The following is a 23,694-nucleotide window of genomic DNA, read 5'->3' on the forward strand; positions in this document are numbered from 1 at the left end:
ATCAGGATTTGAATCTAGGCCTGGTGCCCCTCCTCTTCTTGGCACTATTGCTCAGTCAAGTCTACTCATCATCCCTGTCTGCTCTTTCCAATCGCCCCTAGTAAACCCTTCCCACCTTGCAATGTCTCCCAAAGTGAGGTTCTGAATGAGGTCGATTTTAAGAAGTATCATTGTGTCTCCACTTTAAAGCCCAGCTAAATCAATCAATGAATATTTTTTGGAACTTCCCGTGTGCTTGGTGTCATGGGAGATATAAGAGAAGTTTAAGACATTAACCCTGCTTCTGAAAAACAGTTGAGAAGTCTAGGTGAGGAGACAAAACTAACCCCCTTAGACACATCAGGACATAATAAGGGCTGATGCAAGGTAGAAGAAGAAGAGAAGTAAGACTTTAAGGAGAGTGCTTTCAGAAGGCTGGGATGTTTTGAATAGATAGAATAGGGAAGTGCTCATACGCAACGGAAACTTGGATAGGTGGGAGCCCGGGGCAGATGGCAGGTTTCCTTGAATTTCAGGCTGAATTGTCCATATCAGATACAATAAAGTAGGAGCCATTCTAGGTTCTGGAATTAGGACATGACATGATGCAGTGATGTTTGGATGGATCATGGTGGTATTCCAAGGGTGAGCCTGCAAAGACCTGTACCAGAACAGTGGTGGTAGGCTACTCCCTATCCTATTCCTCCCGAATGGCTGAGAGCTCTTAAGAAGAGAGTATCAACAGCACTTGGAGGTATGTCATTTATAGGGGATCAAGGAGAAAGGAAGGAGTAAAGATGACTCTGAGGTTTCCAGCCTGGATACCAACTGGGATGGGGAGCCATTGGGGGTGGGGGATAGTTTTACAGAAACATATACTTGATGTGTTCTCTTTCAATACATTGAGTTTGAGGTATGATACAATATCAGTATAACTACATGGAAGAATTTGTTGCAGCCAATTAAAAATAAATTTTTAAAGATAATTTGATGACAAGAGAATAATGCTCATGGTAACAATCTTAAGTGAAAAAAAGATATGAAATGATTTAATACCATGTAGTCTCAATTTTGTAAATATACATAATGTGTGTGTGAGTGAGTGTGTGGATATGCTTAGAAAAACACTAGAAGGAAATATACCAAAAGTGCCAACAGTAGTTATCTTTGATGGTAGGATTGAAATTATGGGTAATTTTTTACTTGTTCTGTATTCTTTTTCTGTATTTTTCAAAATTTCTAGCATGAACGTGTATTGCTTTTATAGTCAGAAAAAAAGAAATACATGTTGGAGCTTTTTAAGACAATAATCTTTTATCAGACCTTATGTCCCAGTTTTTAGTTTACAAAATCTGGTCACTGTACCTGCACACAGCTGGAAAAATAAGGGACTGGAGATGGACTATTTTACATGTTTGAGGTACTGATTCCTTTCTTAGGTACCTCTAGTAATTCTAGGGTGCCTCCATTTGTCTTGAAAAGCATGTCATGATGTAAAGCCTCTTCAATCTAGTAGAAGGGCTGAAAGTCCAGATATCTCCCTAGGACCACCTCCCTTTCCAAAACTGTCATTCACTCCAAGGCAACTGTCTCAGTCTTTTTTCTGGGTTTTCTCTCCTGCGCCATTGATCTATATACCTATTCCTGTCTTGATTACTGTAGTAGCTATATAATAAATCAGGTAGAGTGATTCCCCTTTCTTTTTCAAAGTTGTTTTAGCTATACTAGTGTCTTTGCCTTTCCATATAACCTTTAGAATAACCTTGTCTATATCTTTAGAAAAAAAAAAACCTTGATGTGATTTTGTTAGGAATAGTGTTTAACCTGTATATCAATTTAGAGAGAATTCCAATCCATGAACATGGTATGTCTCTCCATTTATTTAGATCTTCTTTGATTTCCTTCATTAGCATTTTGTCATTTCCAGCATACACATCCTTAACAGGTTTTATACCTAAGTTTTTCTTTTATTGATTTATTATGTTTTTCATTTTGGCTTCCATGTGTTCATTGCTAGTATATAGAAATACAATTTTTGTATATTGTTCTTGTATCCTGTGACCTTCCTGAACTCATTTGTTATTTCTGGCTGTTTTCTTGTAGACTCCTTAAGATTCTCTACATAAATCACCATCTGCAAATAGAGACAGTTTTATTTCTTCCTGTCTGATCTATATGCTTTTTGTTTCCTTTTCTTGCCTTATTACACTGGATTAGACTTCCCGTATTATGTTGAATAAGAGCAGTGAGGACAGACATCCTTGCCTTGTTCCAGAACTTAGAGGGAAAACATTGTCTTTTACCATTAAGCATGATGTTAGCTATAGGTTTTTTAGATTTTCCTTAAAAGTTGAGGCAGTACCCCACTATATTCCTAGTTTTCTGAGAATTTATGTCATGAATGGATGCTGAATTTTACTTAATGCTGTTTTTGCATCAGTTGACACTAATACCAGTATATATATAATTTTTCTTTTTAGCCTTTTAATATGGTAGGTTACATTGATTGATTTTCAAATACTGAACCAGCTTTGTATACCTGGGATAAACCCCACTTGTTCATGGTGTAAAAAAATATATATATATATATTCTAATTCTAGGAACTGTTTGCTAATTCTAAGAATTAATTGCTCAGAATTCTATTTGCTAATATTTTGTTGAGGACTTTACGTCTATATTCATAAGGGATATTAGTCTGTAGTTTTCTTTTTTGTGACACCATCATTTGCTTTCAGTATCAGGGCAATATTAGCCCTATAAAAATGAGTTCAGAAGTGTTACCTCCTCTTCTGTTTTCTGCAAGAGAGAGTATAGAATTTATGTTAATTCTCATCTTTAGTAGAATTCTCCAATGAGACCATCTGGACCTGAAGGTTTTTTTTCAGGAGGTTTTTTTTTTTTAATTTCTACTTTGATACCACTGTGGTCAGAAAACATGTTCTGTATAATTTCAAATATTTTCAATTTGTTGAGGCTTGTTTTATGACCCAGTATATGGTCTATCTTGGCATGTGTTCTGTGAGTGCTTGAAAAGAATGTAATATATTCTGCTGTTGTTTGGTGGATTATTTGATCAGTGTCACTTAGATCCTCTTGGTTGGTAGCATTGTTGAGTTATTCTATATCCTTGCTACTTTTCTGTCTAGTTGTTCTATTATCAATTGCTAAGAGAGTGATGTTGAATTCTCTAATTCTAATTGTGGATCTATCTATTTTTCCTTATAGATGTATCAGGTTTTGCTTCAGGTACTCTAAAGCTCTGTTGTTTGGTGCATGCACATTTAGGATTGCTATATCTTCCTGGTAGATTGACCCTTTTACCATTATGTAATGTCCTTCTTTGTCCATGGTAATTTTTTTGTTGTTCTGAGGTCTACTTTATCTAATATCAATATAGCCACTCCTCCTTTTTTTTACTACTGTTTCATGGCATATATTATTCTATCCTTTTACTCTCAACCTACTTATATTTGAAGTGAGTTTCTTATAGACAGCATATAATTGGATCATTTTTTTAGCCACTCTGCCAATCTTTGTCTTTTAATTGGTGTATTTAGATCATTTATATTCAATTCAATTTTGATATTAGGGATTAAATCTGCCATTTTATTTTGTGTTTTCTCTTTGTTCCCTCTATTCTTTGTTTCTCTGTTTTCTTTACCTTTACTGTTGGCAACTTATACCTTTGTTCAAATTCCATTTTGATTTATTTGCAGTAATTTTGTCTGTATATGTTTGTATAGGCTTTTGAGTGATTGCTCTGGGTATATATTATACATATGTAGCATATCACAGTCTACAGGTATTGCCATTTTACCAGTTTGAGTGAAGTGTAGAAACCTTACCTACTTTTAAGTCCCTTTCCCCTCTTCCCCTCCCCCACTTGTAATCTAATTGTGTTATTATATAATCTAATGATATTTCCTCTATATATATTCAGAACTACATCAGACAATGTTATAATTTTTCCTTCAATCATCAAACATAATTTAGAAAACTCAAGAGGAGAAGAAAAATCTATGATACTTACCCATATTTTTACCCTTTGCATTGTTCCCTCTTCCTTCCTTCAAGATTTCTTTTTTTCCTTAATTTTATGTATTTATTTATTTATTTTTGGCTGCGTTGGGTCTTCGTTGCCGCGCGCGGGCTTTCTCTAGTTGCAGTGAGTGGGGGCTACTCTTCATTGCGGTGCACGGGCTTCTCATTGCGCTGGCTTCTCTTGTTGCAGAGCACGGGCTCTAGGCTCGTGGGCTTCAGTAATTGTGGCTCACAGGCTCAGTAGTTGTGCCTCGCAGGCTCTAGAGCACAGGCTCAGTAGTTGCGACGCACATGTTTAGTTGCTCCGGAGCATGTGGGATCTTCCTGGAGCAGGGATCGAACCCGTGTCCCCTGAATTGGCAGGCAACTTCTTAACCACTGCGCCACCTGGGAAGTCCCAATATTTCTTCTTTCATCATTTCCTTTCCATGTCAAAAACTTCCTTTAGCTAGTCATTTAGGGTGGGTCTAGTAGCAACAAATTCTCTTAGTTTGCCTTCCTCTGAGAATATTTTCATTTCCCCTTCATTCCTGAAGGACATTTTCACTGGATGTACAATTCTGGGTTGACATTTATTTTCTTTCAGCACCTGAAAAATGCTGAACCACCTCCTTCTGGCCTCCATGGTTTTTGATGAGAAAACCACTGTCATTTGAATTATGTTTCCCTTATAGGTAAGCCTTTGTTTTTGTTTTTCAGCTTTCCAGATTTTCTCTTTTACTTTAGTTTTCAGGGATTTGATTATGATAGATCTTGGTTTGGATCTTTGAGTTTAGGCCATTTGGAATTCAGTCAGCTTCTTTAATCTGTAGGGTTTTATCTTTTGCCAAATTTGGGAAATCTTTAGCCATTATTTCTTCAAATACTTTTGCAGTCCCACCTTCTTTCTCCTCTTCCTCTGGGACCTTGGTGACATGACTGTTAGATCTTTTATCATAGTCCCATGTGATCCCTGAGGTTCTGCTCATTTTTTTTGACTATTTTTGTCTTTTGTTCAAATTAGGTAATTTCTATTGTTCTGTATATTCCAGTTTACTGATTCTTCCTCTGCCCTCTCTGTTCTGCTGTTGAGCCCATCTGTTGAGTTTTTTTTATTTCACTTATTGAATTTTTCAGTTCTAAAATCTCCATTTAATTTTTCTTTATTTCTTCTATTTCCTTGCTGAGACATTTTTTTTTCATTTGTTTCAAACATGTTTATAATTGCCTGTTGAAGTATTTTTATGATGCCTGCTTTAAACTACTTATTGGATATTTCCAACATTGCTGTCATTCTACATTGGCCTCTCTTGTTTGCCTTTTTCTCATTCAAGTTAAGAGTTTTCGGTTGTTGGTATGAGTGATTTTCTATTATATCCTGAACACTTTAGATATTTTTATGAAATCCTGCACCTTATTTAAATCTTGTTTCAGCAGGCTTCCCTGACACCATGCTGGCAGGGTAGGGAAGCACCACCCCATTGCCTCCAGGTGGGGGTAAAAGTCTAGGTTCTCCACTCAGCTGTCATTGACAGTCTGCGGGGAGGAGAGGCACTTCATTACTACTGGGCAGGGGTGGAAATTCAGGCTCCCCACTCAACCTCAAGGTACCACCCTGGCCAGGGATGGTAGTGGCACCTTGTTACTGCTCCCCATGTGGCCTCCACTGACACAGTGGTAAGTGGGCCTCCTTGCCATTGAGCAGAGATGAAAGTCCTGGTTTTTCACTCTTCCTTTTCTGACACCACCCTTATGGGGTGGAAGGGGAGCCTGGTTACCACTAGGCTGATTTTTTATTTTTATGTTTCATTCATTCAACAAACATGTAATTGGTATTAATATGTGCTAGGCACTCTTCTACATGATAGAGATATAAAGAGGACAGGTGAAGGCCTTGCCCATCATGGAGCTTACGTTCTAATGGGGGAGATAGACAGTGAGCAAATAAATAAATATTTAGTGGTTGGTTACTGATAAACTTGGAAAGAGCGCTATTTTAGATAGGATAGCCAATAAAGGCCTTCCTGAGGAGGTGACATTTGGGAATAGAGTTTAATGCAGTAAGGGAAGGAGTTTTGCAAAAATTGGGATGAAGAACATTCTAGATGAAGGGGAGAGCAGGATCAAAGCTTCTTAAGCAGGAATGAATTTGGTGTATTTCATGTATGTATGTTTTAATGTGTATTAAAAAGGAATATCAATATAAATACCACATCAAACACTTTGATTTCACAGGCACCTTGCTTAGGATGAATTTAAGTTTTTTTTTAAGAGTGTAAGAGAGGTTTCCACATAAGTGATATGTGTACATAGTGAAATTCTTAACAGTACTGAAGTTTAGGAAACAAACCTATCCCTGAAGTAGATAAAATTATTAGCCCCATTTAACATAGGAAAGAACGTAGGGAGGTTGATTAGCTTGTACAGGGTCGCACAGCAAGTAAGGGAGGGAGCTGGGATTCCACATGAGAAACTGAAGATCATACACAAAGTTCAGAAGAAGAAATACAGAATTTTCTTTCTGCCAGGTAGAGCTGATGGTTGTTGTATGCAACACACCAAAAACTTTTAAAGAATAGTTGGAGGCCTCTAATGTGTTTAATTAAGCTTTTTTTTCCTGTTTGTCCAAAGTTCATGCCTAAAGCAATTATATCACTTTAGTCCTCTCCAGCCTTTAGCTCTAAAGTAATCAAGGGGCAAAAGGGGTGTTGGAACTTATTAGAGAAAATAAGGTAAACCACTCAGGGTTCTGGAATGACTAACTGTTGACAATTGTCTCCATCTACCCGGAGGCACTTTAACCAACTGAGATTCAGGTGCTGTCTTTAGCACTGCCGCCAAATCCAGCAGTGCTGAGGGGCAGTGTATGCCAGAGTAAGCAGGCCCAACCTCCCTGGCCTTGCTGCCAAGGGACAGCCTTTGCAAGATTCTCACCACAAAATTCCAGAGGAAACTCTGCAGGCATCCCATCCCGTGGACTGCTCTGCTGTACCTGGACAGGGACATCCCCAAGTTACGGTCAGGTCACCAAAGAGCTCTCAGTGTTTGAGAAAGGAAAGCATCTTTATAGGCTCCTGGTTTACCCACATCCTTCTCCCTCTTTGAAGCTCCAAGCATATTTTGGAGAGAGATTTCATAAAGATTTCTAAATTGAGTTAGAATTTCAAGTCTATTGTGTCATGCAAATTAGCCCTGCTTGCCCGTTGGCAGCAATGCAGCTGAAGTGCCTAGAGACGGGCCATAAAATGAAAACATCAAAGTGATTAAATGTGCCCAAAGAGCATAATTGAGTGCATGAATAAGAGAAAATAAAACAAATTGATTTTCTCCAGTGCCAGAAAAACAGAATAATTGAGAACAAAATAATAGACTTTGAAGTAATCAAAGTGAGGAATGCACCATAGTGACATAGAAACAGCCAGTTGTGGGAGAGATTTATTATGTTTCTGTTATCATTTTTACAACTTTAATTTCATTAGCTAATAAATACAAATCAATTGGAAAATCAGTCAACCAGAGAGGAGACGGTCCCCAGCCAAGATTTTTATTCACATCTCTAAAACAGGCTGAGGCGGTGATCCTTTATTTTCATAGGTGCACATATCCCCCATGAGCTGGAAAACAAGTTCTGGGAGGCCTCTCCGCTTTGGAGGTGATGATGTTCTGCTCTGCCTGTCACTTTCCACATATAGGTTTACCGATTCAACTTTCCAAAGGATCACTTTTATACCCCGCCAAGGTTTCCAACAGACAGAATTACATGAGTACAGCATCTTGATTTACCAAGATGACATTTTCATGGCACTAACCGGCACCTATGGTCTTGCACTGGATCATTCTGAATTCACATAGTGAATTCACATAGCGGTGGCGGTAGTGGCAGCTACGGCAGCTACAGCACCTGCCACTCTCGCAATACTGCTAAGCATCTGTGGGTCACTGATTCTATCATCATGTTCCACCCCCACTCTGGGCGCACCACCAACACCATCACCACACACACACACACACACACACACACACACACAAGTGACACTGAAATTTAACCAAGAAGGCCAAGCAAGAGTATGCCACCCCTTTGGTGTCCTGCCTGGCAGCCACAATGCTGAGGAGGAGCAGGGGAAGGAAGCCAGGCTGGGAGACTTCTTATGCTGGCAGTAGCAATAGAGCACTGGGGACACCAAGCTATGCTGAGACCAGGTGCTTGAATATCACAGAGCCAACATGAGACCACTGCAGAACTATTTTTATGGCTCCTCCAAGGAAGGAATCCCTCCACCCCACTCCTCGGCTGTTCACGGGCGGGCTCAGTGGCGCTTCACTGCAGGATCCACAATGATGGCTGATACAGTGGTGTTTTTTCCTTTCACGGGACCTTGAGCTACCGTGGCAGCTGTTGGCACTTCCAGATGTTCATGACACACCCTACCTTCGGGGCTCCACAGTTAGAGGCTATGCCTTTGGCTCCACTAAAGGTCTTCGGGACCATAGGGACTGTAAGGCAGGGTGTGCAGAAGAAGTTGGCAGTGCTGGGACTGGCACTACTTGCTAGCTACATCAGGATAGCATGGTTCATAGACTGTGCCTGCCAGGCAAATTTGTCCTGGAGAATTTCTCTTCCAGGAAGCACCTAGAAGCTGAAAGGAATCTCTCTGACCTTCTGGTGGCATCCAAGGCCCAATCAGGATGTACTTTGAGGGGAACAGGAAATGTTAGCACTTTGCTCTTTTGTGTAAGAGAGTGAGAGTTTGTCTCCAGTGCAGGCCTAAAATCCCAGCTTCCATTTCCCACTGGTGTTTGGGTGGAGGAAAATGGAGCAAATGGCTTTCACAACTCTAAATCATTATACAGATGTAAGGCTGTATTATTCTTCCTGCTGCTGCTATTCCCATTATCCTGGATTTCCCGGCCCGGAATTTTTGTCTGAAAAAGAAATGTGGAGAAAGCTCATGGACCAAAGAACCTGGAGCTGTGACTCCAAAGTGGCTGGGAGGCATCGCCCAGATAGACCGCTTGAGGCTGAGCTCCACAAGCTGGCTGGCTGGCAGGCATGCAGCACACTCCTGTGATGTCACCTCTCCAGTTACTTGTGCCTATCCCTCCACATGGAGCCAGCAGATTTAGGCACAGGAGGGGAGAAAAAATGAATCATAGGCTATTTTAGAAATCGCTTCGATTCCGTTTGAGACTGCAGTAGTCCCTTGCAAGTTAAGACCAGAGCACCCGAAACATCAGGGTAACATCCTTTAAGTGCTGATATCCTATAAATGCCAGAAGCCTGGGGGATTAATTCACAGCCTCAGGTTCTAATTCAGGTCAGAGGCAGGAAAGTGGTAATTGGTGGTTATACTTAATTGTCATTGAAAGGCTTTCTGATAACGGGGGGATCTATATTCCAAGACAAACAATATAGTTGACAATTAAGAGCTAAAAACTAAAATCAACGATCCATTTCAGCACGTGCCCAAGGCTTCATAGAAATCCTTTGTTCTGCCATTGTTCCCAGGTAAAGAGTGAGACCCTGAAGCCTGGTGTGATGGGGCAGCAGCTGGAGAACTTGCTCTAGCCTTAGATCACACTAGATGGGCCTCCTCCCCATCTTTAAATTGTTCAGAGGCTCCCCATGGCCTCTAGGATAAGACCACGGTCTTCTAGGCTCTTGATAATCTGGCCTCTGACCATCTCTGCAGCTTCATAGCACACCTCCCACCCCTGTCCCTGACCCTCATCCTGTGCTCTGGCCACAAAAACTTTGCAGGTGCCTTTATAAATCCTGCTCTGTTCCTGCTGCCTGGAACATTCTCTCTCCCTTTGCCCTTCAGGATGCCACCTCCTCCGTGAAGCCTTCCATGCCCTCTCTTTGTATGCCCTCAGCACTCTGTACAGACTGGTATTATATGGGCTTGTTGCTATGGACTATGATGTGTTTGTCTCCATATATGCCTTCCTTGCTAGACTGAGCGCTCCTTGAGGGCAAGAATTGTGTCTTGTTCTCCTCTGTGGCCCCAGCACCCAGCATAGGGCCTAGCCCACTGCAGACATGGGGAGGGGGTGCCACATCCAAGATTCGCAGATACTAAAGGCTCATGGCAGCAAAGCAGCCCAAGCACCAACTGTCCAAAAGTGATCCCTTTGATAATTTTTCCCAAAATGTGCCTCATATACCTCTGCGTGAGAGGCAATTTGAGGTGACACAAAGACCTCAAGACTATTTTCATTTAATAGTCATATTTATTTTAATGTATGTTTTAAAATCTAAGCACAACATTATTGTTGTTATCGTTATTATTATCATTACTTAGGATAAATGAGGCCAAAATAAGTATTAAAATGTTTAAAGTAAGTTGATATAAAGAAAAAGAGTTACTATTAATACAGATGTTAAGTCAACATGACAACATTCCTGAAAGGGGTACTCCTATAATGAAAGTTGGAACGCTTTTCAGCAGTCCTAAATTCACATCTCTGTTCCTCTATGGTGCCACTCAGCCTCCAAGGGCTCTGGGGCCACCCCCAACATTCCTCCAAACTGCTATGATGCTGACAGTCTTCAGAACTTATTTGCCACTTAGCCTTGTGGCATTGAGGCTCTTTTTGTAAGCATATGTCAGCTCACCTCAACCATGTTTCTAAGGGCTTTAAGAGCAATGGCCAAGCTTTAAGGCTCTCTAGCCTAAATGGGATCGTGCTTTATCAGCTGCCCTGTAGCTCTAGAGATGTTCATTCCTTCAGTGAATATTGATTGATCAATTCCTGAGCGCTGTTGAGGGGGTAACAGTAGTGATGAGCAAGACAGACACATCGCTGCCCGCATGGAGATTGTGAGGGGAGACAGACAAGTTAGCAAATAAGCACGCAGGATATGTTCGGTGTGCTAAGGATATTGAAGAAAATAGAGCAGGACGATGTGACAGAAAATGAGTGACTGGGGGTGGCCACGTAGACTGGGTAGTCATCAGGCCCCTCAGAGGTGACTTTTGGATTGAGACCTGAGTGATGAGAAGAGTCAGGAATGACAATATCCAGGAACAGAGCATGTCAGGTGGAAGGAATAACACGTGCAAAGAAGGGGGAGCCCTAAGAGGGAAAAATGATTCGTGTGTTCCAGCAACATAAAGAAGCCCCGTGTGGCCAGGACAGAGTGAGCAAAGAGGGTGGTGGCAGACAGGAGACCAGAGACGGGGTCAGACCCTCCAGAGCTTGGTGGCTAAGTAGTTTGGATTTTATTCTAGGTGTGATTGGAAGCCATAGAGGGTTTTGAGCATAGGAGTAACGTGGTTTGACCTAAGTTTTAACAAAATACTCAGGCTGCTACATAGAGAAAAAGGCGTAGGCAACAAGGTTGAAAGCAAGGAGACCAATGTTGAGGCTATTAGAGTTGTCCATGCAGGGGGTGACAGTGGCTTGGAGTAAAGTTATAGCAGTGAAGGATGAAGGGAAGTGGGTGGATTTGGAAAATATTGTGGAGGTAGAATTGACAGGACTTGCTAATGGATCGATAGGGAGGTTGTAAATGAAAGAGCAAATAAGAATGTCCCCAGTCAGTGTCATGAAGAAAATAAAAAGCAAAAGGGAACTGTTCTATATCTGTACTGTCCAATAGGGTCACCACTGGCAACATGTGGCCATTTAAATTTAAGTTATTAAAATCAAATTTAAAATTCAGTTCCTCACTTGCACTAACCACATTGCAAGTGCTCAGTAGCCACAGGTAACTAGTGGCTACCATATTGGGCAGCATAGATATAGAACATTTCCATCATCCCAGAAAGTTCTATTGGACAATGCCACTCTACATTAAAAAGACTAAAGATTACAAGAATAAAAAGACAAGCCACAGATTGGGAGAAATTCTTGCAAAACACATATCCAGTAAAGGACTGTCAGCCAAAATATACAAAGAACTCTTAAAACTCAACAATAAGAAAACAACCCAATCAAAAAAATGGGCCAGTGATCTTAACACACACCTCACCAAAGAAGCTGTACAGGTGGCAATTAAGTGTATGAAAATATGCTCACTATCAGTCACTAACGAATTGCAAATTAAAACAATGAGTTCCACTACATAACTATGAAGAGCTAAAATCAAAACACTGACACCACCAAATGTTGACAAGGATGTTGGAGCAACAGGAACTCTCATTCATTGCTGTTGGGAATGCAAAATAGTATGGCCACTTTGGAAGACAGTTTGGCAGTTTCTTCTAAAACTAAACATAGTTTTAACATACAGTCCAGCAATTATGCTCCTTGCTATTTATTCAAATAAGATGAAAACTCATGTCCACACCAAAACCTGCGCATGAATGTTTATAGCAGCTTTATTCATAATTGCCAAAACTTGGAAGCAACCAAGATGTCCTACAGCAGGTGAATGGATAAACAAACTATGGTACATCCAGACAATGGAATATTTTTCACTGCTAAAAAGAAATGAGCTATTAAGTAACAAGATGTAGAAGAACGTTAAATGTGTATTGCTAAGTGAAGGAAGCCAGTCTGAAAAGGCTACATGCTGTATGATTTTAACCATATGACATTCTGGAAAAGGAAAAACTATAGAGACAGTAAAAAGATCAGTGGCTGCCAAGACTTTGGGGAAAGGGAGGGAGGGATGAATAGGTGAAGCACAGGATTTTTAGGGCAGTGAAACTATTCCGTATGATACTGTAATGGTGGATATGCAACATTATACACTTTTCAAAACTCATAGACCTGTATAACACCAAGAGTGAACCCTAATGTAAACTATGGACTGTACTTAATAATAATGTATAAACAGTCATTCATCAACTGTAACAAATGTACATACTAATGAAAGATGTTAATAATAGGGGAAATTGCCTCTGAGGGGAGGAGGGGTACAGGGGGGTATGAGAGCTCTCTGTACTTTCTGCTCAGTTTTTCTGTAAACCTAAAACTGCTCCAAAAATAAAGTCTATTAATTAGCAACAGGGACTTCCCTGGTGGTCCAGTGGGTAAGACTGCGGGCTCCCAATGCAGGGGGCCCAGGTTTGATCCCTGGTCGGGGAACTAGATCCCACATGCATGCAGTAACTAAAAGATCCCGCGTACCACAACTAAAAGATCCCGCATGCCACAACTAAGACCCGGTGCAGCCAAAATAAATTAATAAATTTAAGGGAAAAAAATAGCAACAACAACAGCAAAAGACTAGAGTGCTCACCAGCACCTAGTACTGGCAAAGAATAGACACTCCATAAGTGTTGATTGAATAAGTGGATGAATAAATGAGTCAGTCAGTCAATGAATCAATAGAACCCAAGCCTCCTGGGTCCCAATTCAGTGCTCCTTCTTGTACATCAGAGATAGGGTGAGGATATAATTTATTGTTGAAACCAAGATACTTGAGAATGAAATGGGGTGCCATGGGTGTAAAGCAGAGCTGTCCCAGAGATCACAAACTGGGAGCCCATGACCACATCTTGCTTCCAAAATTGTTTTGTTTAGCTTCACATATTGACGTGCCACATGATATTCTTTAAAAATTTAAAGTAGTTGTCTGCAATGAGGTATCACCTCACACCGGTCAGAATGGCCTTCATCAAACAATCTACAAACAATAAATGCTGGAGAGGGTGTGGAGAAAAGGGAACCCTCCTGCACTGTTGGTGGGAATGTAAATTGATACAGCCACTATGGAGAACAGTATGGAGCTTCCTTAAAAAACTAAAAAGTAGAGCTACCATACGACCCAGCAATCCCACTTCTGGGCATAGACCCTGAGAAAACCGTAATTCAAAAAGAGACATGTACGACAATGTTCATTGCAGCACTATTTACAATAGCCAGGACATGGAAGCAACCTAAGTGTCCATCGACAGATGAATGGATAAAGAAGATGTGGCACATATATACAATGGAATATTACTCAGCCATAAAAAGAAATGAAATTGAGTTATTTGTAGTGAGGTGGGTGGACCTAGAGTCTGTCATACAGAGTGAAGGAAGTCAGAAAGAGAAAAACAATTACTGTATGCTAACACATATATATGGAATCTAAAAAAAAAAAGGTTCTGAAGAACCTAGGGGCAGAACAGGGATAAAGACACGGACGTAGGGAATGGACTTGAGGACACGGGGAGGGGGGAGGGTAAGCTGGGACGAGGTGAGAGAGCAGCATGGACTTATATACACTACCAAACTTAAAATAGCTAGCTAGTGGGAAGCAGCCGCATAGCACAGGGAGATCAGCTCAGTGCTTTGTGACCACCTACAGGGGTGGGATAGGGAGGGTGGGAGGGAGACGCAAAAGGGGGAATATGGAGATATATGTATAGGCATAGATGATTCACTTTATTATACAGCAGAAACTAACACACCATTGTAAAGCAATTATACTCCAGTAAAGATGTTAAAAAAATTTTTAAGTAGTTGTCCACATTTCACACTGTGAAAACTTTGCATAAAAATGTGAATTTCTGACTTCTCTTGGAAAATGGAAAGATCTGGTCACACTGGGCCCACATTCCTGCACACTAGTGAATGGCTGGAGCCGAGTAGCAGCTGCCCCCTTTGTGAGCAGGTACCTTCCTGTTTGCCTCAGACCCCACCTTTTGCTGTTGTACCTCCTACTCTAGGCCAAGTGTGAGTTTCCATTTCTCATCTCACTGACACCACTTCGGTCTTGTTTTCTTTTGTAATAGATTTAAGAAAAAGGGAAATGATTTCTTATAATCATGTTATTATGCGAAGTAGGAAAAAGAAAAAAGGATCCAGAGGGCTCCGTATGTCTTGCCCCCAGTCTGTTCTACTGACATCTGGTACATTCTTGGCCTCTGTAGGCATTTGAGTTTGCCCCCTCTGGTCTGTACTCTGTGTCTCCCCAGGCCCCAGGCCATGCTGGCTTTTAGAATTTTCTCAGGCTGCCACCCACTGCTGGAAAAGCTAGATGTGAGGGGAAAACAATGGGCATTATTTAAGCTTACATTTTCATTGTTACCCAAACTCAGTATTGCTCATCATCAACTTTTGGTGGAAATTATTTCTGTTGTTTTTCTTAATTGCCTCCAAATGTAACTGGAGAGTGAGACAGAAGAGCAGAGAACACAGCACCCACCTTTCCTTTCTGTGAACATGTGTTGTTGGGACACTCGGACACAGGATTTTGTTCATCCGTGCAATCATTCACTCATCAAGCTCTGGCTGTACTTACAGATGGAAGGACCCTCACTTCAGCACCAGGATCCCCTGTAGGTTCTCCAAAGAAGAGGCAACAACACAAAGGCCCACATGGAGATGGGAAAGTATGGATGGGGCACATGTAAGCTAAGGTGTTAAACCTCAGTCATAGGTGGTCGGGAGCTGCTAAAGTTATTTCAGAGCAGAGGAGGCATGTGGTCACAGCTAGAATTGTGAGGGGACAGCTCCAGAGGTGCAAGCACCAGTTAAGAGGCTGTTGCAGTGACCTGAGTGATGAGAACTGTTAATAAGTTGGAGACAGGGGAACAGAAAGGAGAGGACAGATTTGGGAGACATCTTGAGGTTAGGCTTGGCAACTCATAAGATGTGAAGGGAGCTTGAACTAAGAGATGAAGAATCAAAGATTATCCAGAGGGATTTCCCTTCCCTGGTGGCACAGTGGTTGAGAGTCTGCCTGCCGATGCAGGGGACGCGGGTTCGTGCCCCGGTCCGGGAGGATCCCACATGCCGCGGAGCGGCTGGGCCCGTGAGCCATGGCCGCTGAGCCTGCGTGTCCGGAGCCTGTGCTACGCAACGGGAGAGGCCGCAGCAGTGAGAGGCCCGCGTACCACACACACAAAAAAAAAAAAAAAAAAAAAAAAACAGATTATCCAGAGATTGTGAGCTTAAGGGTTGAAAACACCCAAACCATGATCCAAAAAATTAACTTTTGCTTTGCAAGAGTTAGAAGAATGAAAAGACAAGAAATTCCCTGGTGGTCCAGTGGTTAGGACTCTGTGCTTTCAGTGCCGAGGGCCCAGGTTCAATCCCTGGTCAGAGAACTAAGATCCTGCAAACCACACGGTTTGCAGCCAAAAAAAAAAAAAAAAAAAAAAAAGGATGAGAAGACAAGTTATATACTGAGATAGAATATTTGCAAATCATATATGCAACAGCAGATTTGTATCTGGAATATATAAAGAACTCTCCAAACTCAACTGTAAAAAAAATTCAATTAACAAATTACATGAAGTGGATATACAGGCAGCAAATAAGTGCATGAAAGGACATTCAACATTATTGACCATTAGGAAAATGAAAATTGAGACCACAATAAGAGATCCTTACACACCTATCAGAATGGCTAAAATAAAACCTAGTGACACCACTAAATGCTGACAAGAATGCTGAGAAACTAGATCCTTCATACATTGCTGGTGGGAATGCAAAATGGTATGGCCACTCTGGAAAACAGTTTGGCAGTTCCTTATAAAATTAAACATGCAACTACCATAGGACCCAGCAATTGCACTCTTGGGCATTTATCCCAGAGAAATGAAAACTGTGTTTACACAAAAACTTGTATGTGAATGTTCATAACAGCTTTTTGTGTAATAGCCAAAAACTGGAAAGAGCCCAGATATCCTTCAGCAGGTGAGTGGTTAAACAAACTGTGCCATGTCCATACCACGGAACAATACTCAGCAACAAAAAGGAAGGAACTTAATGCACCCAATAACCTGGATAGATCTTTAAGGGCAGTGTGCTGAGTGAGAGGAAAAAACCCATCTCAAAATGGGTTATATACTGTATGATTCCATTTAGGTAACATTCTTGAAATGACAATATTATAGGCCTAGGGACCAGATTAATGGTTGTCAGGCTTACAAATAGGGGGTGGAGGGGAGTTAACAAGGTAGCATTGAGATCTTTGTGGTGATGGAATATTTCTGTATCTTCTTGTGGTGGAGGTTACACGAACCTATACATGTGATAAAATTTCATAGAATATACTCTTACACACAAACACTCATACATGCACACACACACAAATGAGTGCATATAAAACTGGTGAAACCTAAATATGGTCTGTGAATTATACCAGTGTTAATTTCCTGGTTTTTATATTAAATAATAATTATGTAAGATGTTGCCACTTGGAGAAACTTGGTGAAGGGTACCAAAAAAGGAATGAACTACTGATACACTGAAAAATTTGCATGAACCTAAAAATTTGCATGAAACTCAAAGGCATTATGCTGCTTGAAAGAAGCCAGTCTTAAAAGGTCACATACTGTTTGATTCCATTTATATGACATTCTGGAAAAGACAACACTTATAGTGATGGAGAATAGGTCAGTGGTTGCCAGGTGGTAAGAGGGGGAGGGGAGGATGTGACTGCAAAGAGTTAGCACAGGGGATTTTGGTGGGTAATGGGACCAATCTGTTTCATGAATCTTTATGTGTGTTAAAAATCACGCAACTGCACATACCAGAAACAGTCAATTTCACTGTATGTCGATTTAAAATTAAAAATTAAACCAGATAGGCATGTGGGTGCTGATTTTTCTTTCCTTCCTTTCTTCCGTTCATCCATTTATTCGGCCATTTATTGAGCACCTACTATGTGTGAGACACTGGGCTAGACTTTGGAGATCAACCAAAAGTACGGCAGCCCATGTCCCTGCCCTCATGGACCATCCTTCCTGTTTTAGAGGAGAAGTGGTCAGTAGGGTTTGGAGCCCAGTATTTCTGCTTGGGGAAGTGGGACAAGGAGAAGACTGTGGAGGGACCAAGGGAGCAAACTTTTCATTCCTAGAGCCCAGTCCTGTAGGATTTAAAGTGATTGCTTTTCCCTCTAAGGTTCTTAGACCTGAGGGCAGCGGGAAATCCCCAATTCGTGTTTCACAGGTACTCACGAGAGAAAATGCTAGGAGGGTTGTGCCTTGCTAAGTGGGGGGAAGAAAGGTTGGGGGCAGGGGAAGATCTGATGCAGTTAGTGAGATGCAAACTCTGAAGAGTGTTGCCGGAATGTGTGTGTGTGTGTGTGTGTGTGTGTGTGTGTCTTAAAACAATCAGGGCTGGGTTCAGCTGAGTGGTTCTTCTGCTGGTTTTGGCTGGGTTCACCCAACACTGCAGTCAGCCAGCTGTCAAAGGCCTCACTCACATGTCTGGTGGGTGGCTGGTGGTTGCTGGCATAACTGGGCCAGATATCTCTCACCATCCAGCAGTCTAGCCTGAGCTTGTTCATATGTTGGGGGTCTCAGGGTTCCCAAGGGCAGCAAGAGAACTAGCCCCAAAATGAAAGCGCCTTTTCTTAGCAGCTTTATTGAGGTATAATTCACATATGTTACCTGAATTCGATTTTTGTTTTCTCTCCTGTTTGTAGGGAATCTGAAGCATGTGGTCTAGTTGACAAAAAGAGATCAGGTTTCCAGAGCTGAGGAGCAGTGCCTGTAATGAAGACAGCCTGTTTATGGGAGCAGTGTGTGGAATTTGTGACTGCAGGGGAAATTTGGAAGAATTTTACTTCCTGAAAATTTCCAAGGGGCACCAAGTGGCAGCTGGCCTCCTGGGGTGAGGCAGGCAGGCACCCCAGAGGCCTCGACTAGACCTAGGGGAAGACAAAGATTTCCAATACTTAAAGTGTTTATTTTTTAAAAACACACAGATGCCGTTTTTAATCTTTGAAAATTATTTTTAAGCAAGTTGGGGAGGGGGTATTTTTATTTTCTTAAAGGAGACAGATCAGAAGCTGGAGGAAAGCATGGAGATTTGGTTGCCAGGTTGTGGGGCAGCGGGGAGCTGACAGGCAGGGTTTGGGCCTCAGGACCATCCAGGTGGAGCCTCGGGGGGAGGGGGGCTGGTCAGCAGACTGGGAGGTGGGGAGAAATCCACCCGTGTTGTTTTCAAGGTTGCGGATCTATTTTGTTTTTTAATAAAATCTTTGAAAACCTACCTCTCTCTGCCATTGTCCTCATTGTAAAGTACCACTGACAGCACACACAGTTCTGAACATTTCCTCTCACTGAAGTATCAAGAGTAACCCTGCTGCTTCCCTGTTCTGCTCTGGCCCAGCCTGGGAGGCTGACTCTGAGTACTGGATCCCGCTGAGGAACTAGTGTGTCTCCACTAAGTCCTGGGGACAGTAAGCCAAGCTCTGACCTGTGCTGGGGCCTGTCAGGGCTCATGGGAATACAGGTGCTGCAACCATGGAGAGGGTCTCGCTGGCACCCCACGGAGGAGCTGTCCCTGCCTGCGGAGCCACTCGGGGATAGGAAGAGCAGGTGGCATGTCAGAGACAAGAGGGACATCTTGATGAATAGAAGCTACTTCCCGTCAAGTGTAGACGATCAGCACACTTGATGAAAATGGGATACAGTTGTGATGCATTGGTGTTACTATAACCTCAAAGGCAAAGGAGAGATGGCAAAATGCAGGTGGGGGGGGTCACGAGAGAGATGAGGAAGCAGAAGGGACAGCCAAACGTCACGATTTTGGAATTTGATTCGCCAAGTATTTATGCAGCTCCTACAGCTACTGGGACTTGGATGGGAGACAAGGACACGGCCTCATCCTGGCCATCTAGGAACTCCCAGACAAGGCAAAGTAGGAGGGAAAGAACCAGATCCCAACATGCTTCGTGCTCTGTAGCCAACATGAATCCCGAGCTGTGGGAGCGCTGGGGAGATAGCAATTCGCCCGGCGGGGGCGGCATCCCAGAGCGTTTCAAAGGGGATGATATTTGAGCTGGGCCTTGTAGGGTGAGTTGTATTGCTCCAGGCTACTGAGGGGGGAAGGGCATTCGGCAGAAGAGAGTGGAAAAAGCCTTGAACGTGTCCTGGGCTGGGAATAGCCAAGCTTTTATTAAACAGCATCGGGGCGCCTGGTCGGCTAGGAATACCAGTCACTTCAAATGCCCACTATCCTAATTATACACTCTCAGCTTAAGGACAGTTTTACTTATGCCAAAATGAAGGGGGATTTTAAAAAATAGAAGAGGGAGGAGGCGCTGAATGGGGCAGGTGGGGTGTGGGGAGGCCAAGGAAGGCAAATGAGAACTCTGAATTCCCAGCCTGCAAGGGACCACCCGCCAAGATTTGTGGTCTCAAAGGCTTGCTGGGTCCGGTATCCCAATCCTTTCTAAGGGACCCACCCCCCAAAATCATCACCCAAATTCCTGTGAAGGACTCAGCCCTAAGACGCAACCACCTGGTAAAGTGGTGAATACTACTGCTCCATTTTCCTTTCAAGGGGAATGGGCCTGAACCAGAAGGAGCCCTTTCTCACCAGCACTGGCCCTCATGGCTGAGCCCCAGAGTGAGCTGTTGAACTGAGGCCAGGCCTGTTCCTGAGAGACGGCATCACCTCAGTGGCCTTCAGGATTCCTTTTCATTTGATTCTTGTTGAAAACATTAGGCTAAAGAAAAAAAATCCCATAGATGGAAGTAGGAATCATTTTCCATTTTTTACAATTAAAATTGAAATACCAAACAAAGGTGGTATTCCCAAAACAAGCAAGAGAGAGCAAGAGTTGCTCCGCTCTGTCTAAACTCATCAAATTGTACACGTTAAATATGTGCAGCTTTTGGTCTATCAATTACACCCTCAGTAAAGCTGTAAAAAAAAAAAAAAGAAAAGAAATACACCAAGATATTAACTGAGGTGGGCTTCTGTGGAGGAAGAAGTTATAAAGATGGTTTAATTTTGGTTCTTTCTACTTTTCAATATTTTCCCAATTTTCTCTAGTAAGCAGGGTCTAGTTTTGTAATTGGAAAAATAAATACATAAACTTTTTATTAAAAGAACTGACCTGCAGATAAAGTTACAGATCAAAGTAAATTCAAGACACCCACTGAGGAAGAGTTTGTGCTCAGGCCCTGGGGCTGTTCTAACAACCCAGGAGGCTCTGAGCTGGCAAGGAAGACTGATCCGGCTAGAGGGTTCCTGATTTACAATTCATTCAGCTGGAGAGGGTCTTTTTAGATAAGGTGGCTTGAGGGCGGAGCAACTTTGTACCCAGTGTGAGCCTGCCTTCCCTTCAGGAAACAGCCGCCTTTGTGCCCACAAGGACCAGCCATCATAACCATAATAATAATGCAAAGCAAGCATTGGAATATGCCCCATTTTACAAATCACTTTTATTTAGAGTATGTCACTATCCACCCCGCTGGGTGGGTATTATCTTCTCTGCTTTATAGATTAGCAAACTGAGGCCATAAACTGTGAAGTAACTTGCCCAGTTGTCAGTGGCAGAGCCAGGAAGCCAACCCACCTGGAACTACAAGTTCCCTTACTTTTCCCCCTGCCCACACCGCATGCCGCTAAAATATTTTTAAACTGTGACTTTGGAGTAAACAACTTTCTTTTTGCTTCCAAAGTCCAAGCTGGACCAAGCCTCATGCTGCTCTCCGGCCCTCCCCACACAACGACAACAGTATGTAGTTGTGTGCTCTTCAGCAAGTTACTTGACCTTTCTGGGTCTATTACCTTATCCCTGTAAAGTGGGGCACATACATAAAAAGAAACGAAATTGAGTTATTTGTAGTGAGGTGGATAGACCTAGAGTCTGTCATACAGAGTGAAGTAAGTCAGAAAGAGGAAAACAAAGACCGTATGCTAACACACATATATGGAATCTAAAAAAGAAAAAAATGGTTCTGACGAACCTAGGAGCAGGACAGGAATAAAGATGCAGACGTAGAGAATGGACCTGAGGACACAGGGAGGGGGAAGGGTAAGCTGGGAGGAAGTGAGAGAGTGGCATTGATACATATACACTACCAAATGTAAAATAGATAGATAGTAGGAGCAGCCACATAGCACAGGGAGATCAGCTCGGTGCTTTGTGACCACCTAGAGGGGTGGGATAGGGAGGGTGGGAGGGAGACGCAAGAGGGGGGATTTGGGGATATATGTATATGTATAGCTGATTCACTTTGTTATAAAGCAGAAACTAACACACCATTGTAAAGCAATTATACTCCAATAAAGATGTTTTAAAAAAACAACAAAAGAAACCAAAAAGAATATATATATATATATTGGACATGCCTAAAACACCTTTGGGAAGGTACACAAGAAACTGGGACACCTCAGTTCCCTCCAAGCAGGGGAACCAGGTGGCAGGTGGCAGGGGAGTAAGGAAAACTTGCACTGTGTTCCTTTTTGTACCTTTTGAGTTTTGAACCATGTGAATGTATTACCTGATCAAAAAAAGTAAATAAATATATTTTTTGGAAGCCAATGGAAAAATCCCAAGCCAGTTTCCCTTGGGGGAGGTGGATCTGCCTCTGTTGCCTTCAGTGTGAGTGGTCTCAGAAAGAGGGGTATATTTCCAATTCTATATTTAAAAGACTCTTTCTAAGGCAGAAAGACTTCTTTATAAGAAAATCAACTATTGTCATTCAACAAAAAAGGAAGAAGAGGAAGACAAGGAGGAGGAAGAGAAAGAAGAAAAGCAAACAGCCATCAGGCCGAGCAGGTTTTGACATCTCTAAGCCCCTGCACGGAAAGCTCCAGCAGCTCCTCCTTCCCTGCCTTTGCTAAGGACAAGTCTCCAAACCTGCTCAGTGCTGGGCCCCAAGCTGACCAGCAGCACATATGCACTTTGGCCTCAGACTGTCTGGGTCTGACTCCCCTCCCTGTCACTCACTAGATGTGTGACATTGGCCAAGTAATTTACTTTCTCTGAGCCTTAGCCTCCTCATTGATCAAATGGAGATAATCCCTGTACTTACTTCATGGGGTGGTTTTGAGGGATCAAAGAGATCAGGCAAGAAAGCACATAGTAGTGTACATATTAGCTGTCAGTATTAGACACTGTTCCTGCCCTAAATGAGAGCCCAGTCTAGGCAAGGAAGCTTCCTGACATTCTCTGACTTCAGGATTAGGGGAAGAGTATGCAAATTCACGTGGCTGTGCATTGGTATGTTGTTCTGGGGCAAGGAACCATAGCTATTATCAGATTCTCAACACTCAGAGGGGTTTTCATGATTCCCCCAAAGGATGAGAGCTACAAATGTAGAGGTAAAGACAGACATATATAGAGCCTTTGAAGATGGGGGACTTCTAAGACCCTCACCTTTTAGGGTCTCTGCACAGGCTAGTACTTCCAGCCGGAATGCTCAGATCTTCCCCAGACTGGCTCCTTCTAGCCATGCCATCTAAAGTAGCCACCTTGCTCTCTTTATTCCAAAACACCATTTATTTTTATACCATTTATCATTATCTTATTCATTTTTATTCCTACACACATACACACACACACAACCCCTAGGAGGGTGGGAATTTGGGCAATTTCATTGTTGTACCTCAGTGCCTGGCATGGTACCTGGCACTTGTAATTCTCCATACACACCTATGGAATGGTGGAACTACACACTCAGACAAAGCAACGCCTCACATTCTGGGTATTATGGGACACAGAGGCGGGACAGGCAATCTAGACTGGGGGCAGACATTCCTGGCAAAGGCACATGAAATTTAGAGAAGTGACAAGCAGTTTGGTGCTGCTGGAACACAGAATATTAGACAGTATTCAAGCAAACCAACTATAAAAAGATATTTTTCAGACAATAGGACAAATTTGGACAGGGACTAGGTGATGTTAAGAAATTATTGATAATTTTGTTAAGTATGGTAACAGCATGGTAGTTATATATCTATCTAAGTCCTCAGTTGTTAAAGATGCAAAGTGAAGTATTTACAAGTGAAATAATATATCTGGGGTTTATTTTAAAATACTCCAGAGGGGGAAAGTGTACGGG

At 42.3% G+C, this 23,694-nt stretch overlaps 1 protein-coding gene across 1 annotated transcript in view; it reads left to right on the forward strand.

Annotated features, from left to right (window-relative positions):
• Positions 1-18,873, forward strand: part of HDAC8 (histone deacetylase 8) — a 240,343-nt gene extending 221,470 nt beyond the window's left edge. Inside the window, exon 11 of the mRNA XM_081223206.1 lies at positions 18,315-18,873. Coding sequence (XP_081079332.1) covers positions 18,315-18,337 — 23 coding nt within the window. The 3' untranslated portion in view covers positions 18,338-18,873. The remainder of the gene's footprint in view (positions 1-18,314) is intronic.
• The last annotated feature ends 4,821 nt before the right edge of the window (positions 18,874-23,694 follow it).

Source organism: Mesoplodon bidens (assembly GCF_964165515.1).
Source record: "Mesoplodon bidens genome assembly, chromosome: X".
Taxonomy (NCBI): Eukaryota; Metazoa; Chordata; class Mammalia; order Artiodactyla; family Ziphiidae; genus Mesoplodon; species Mesoplodon bidens.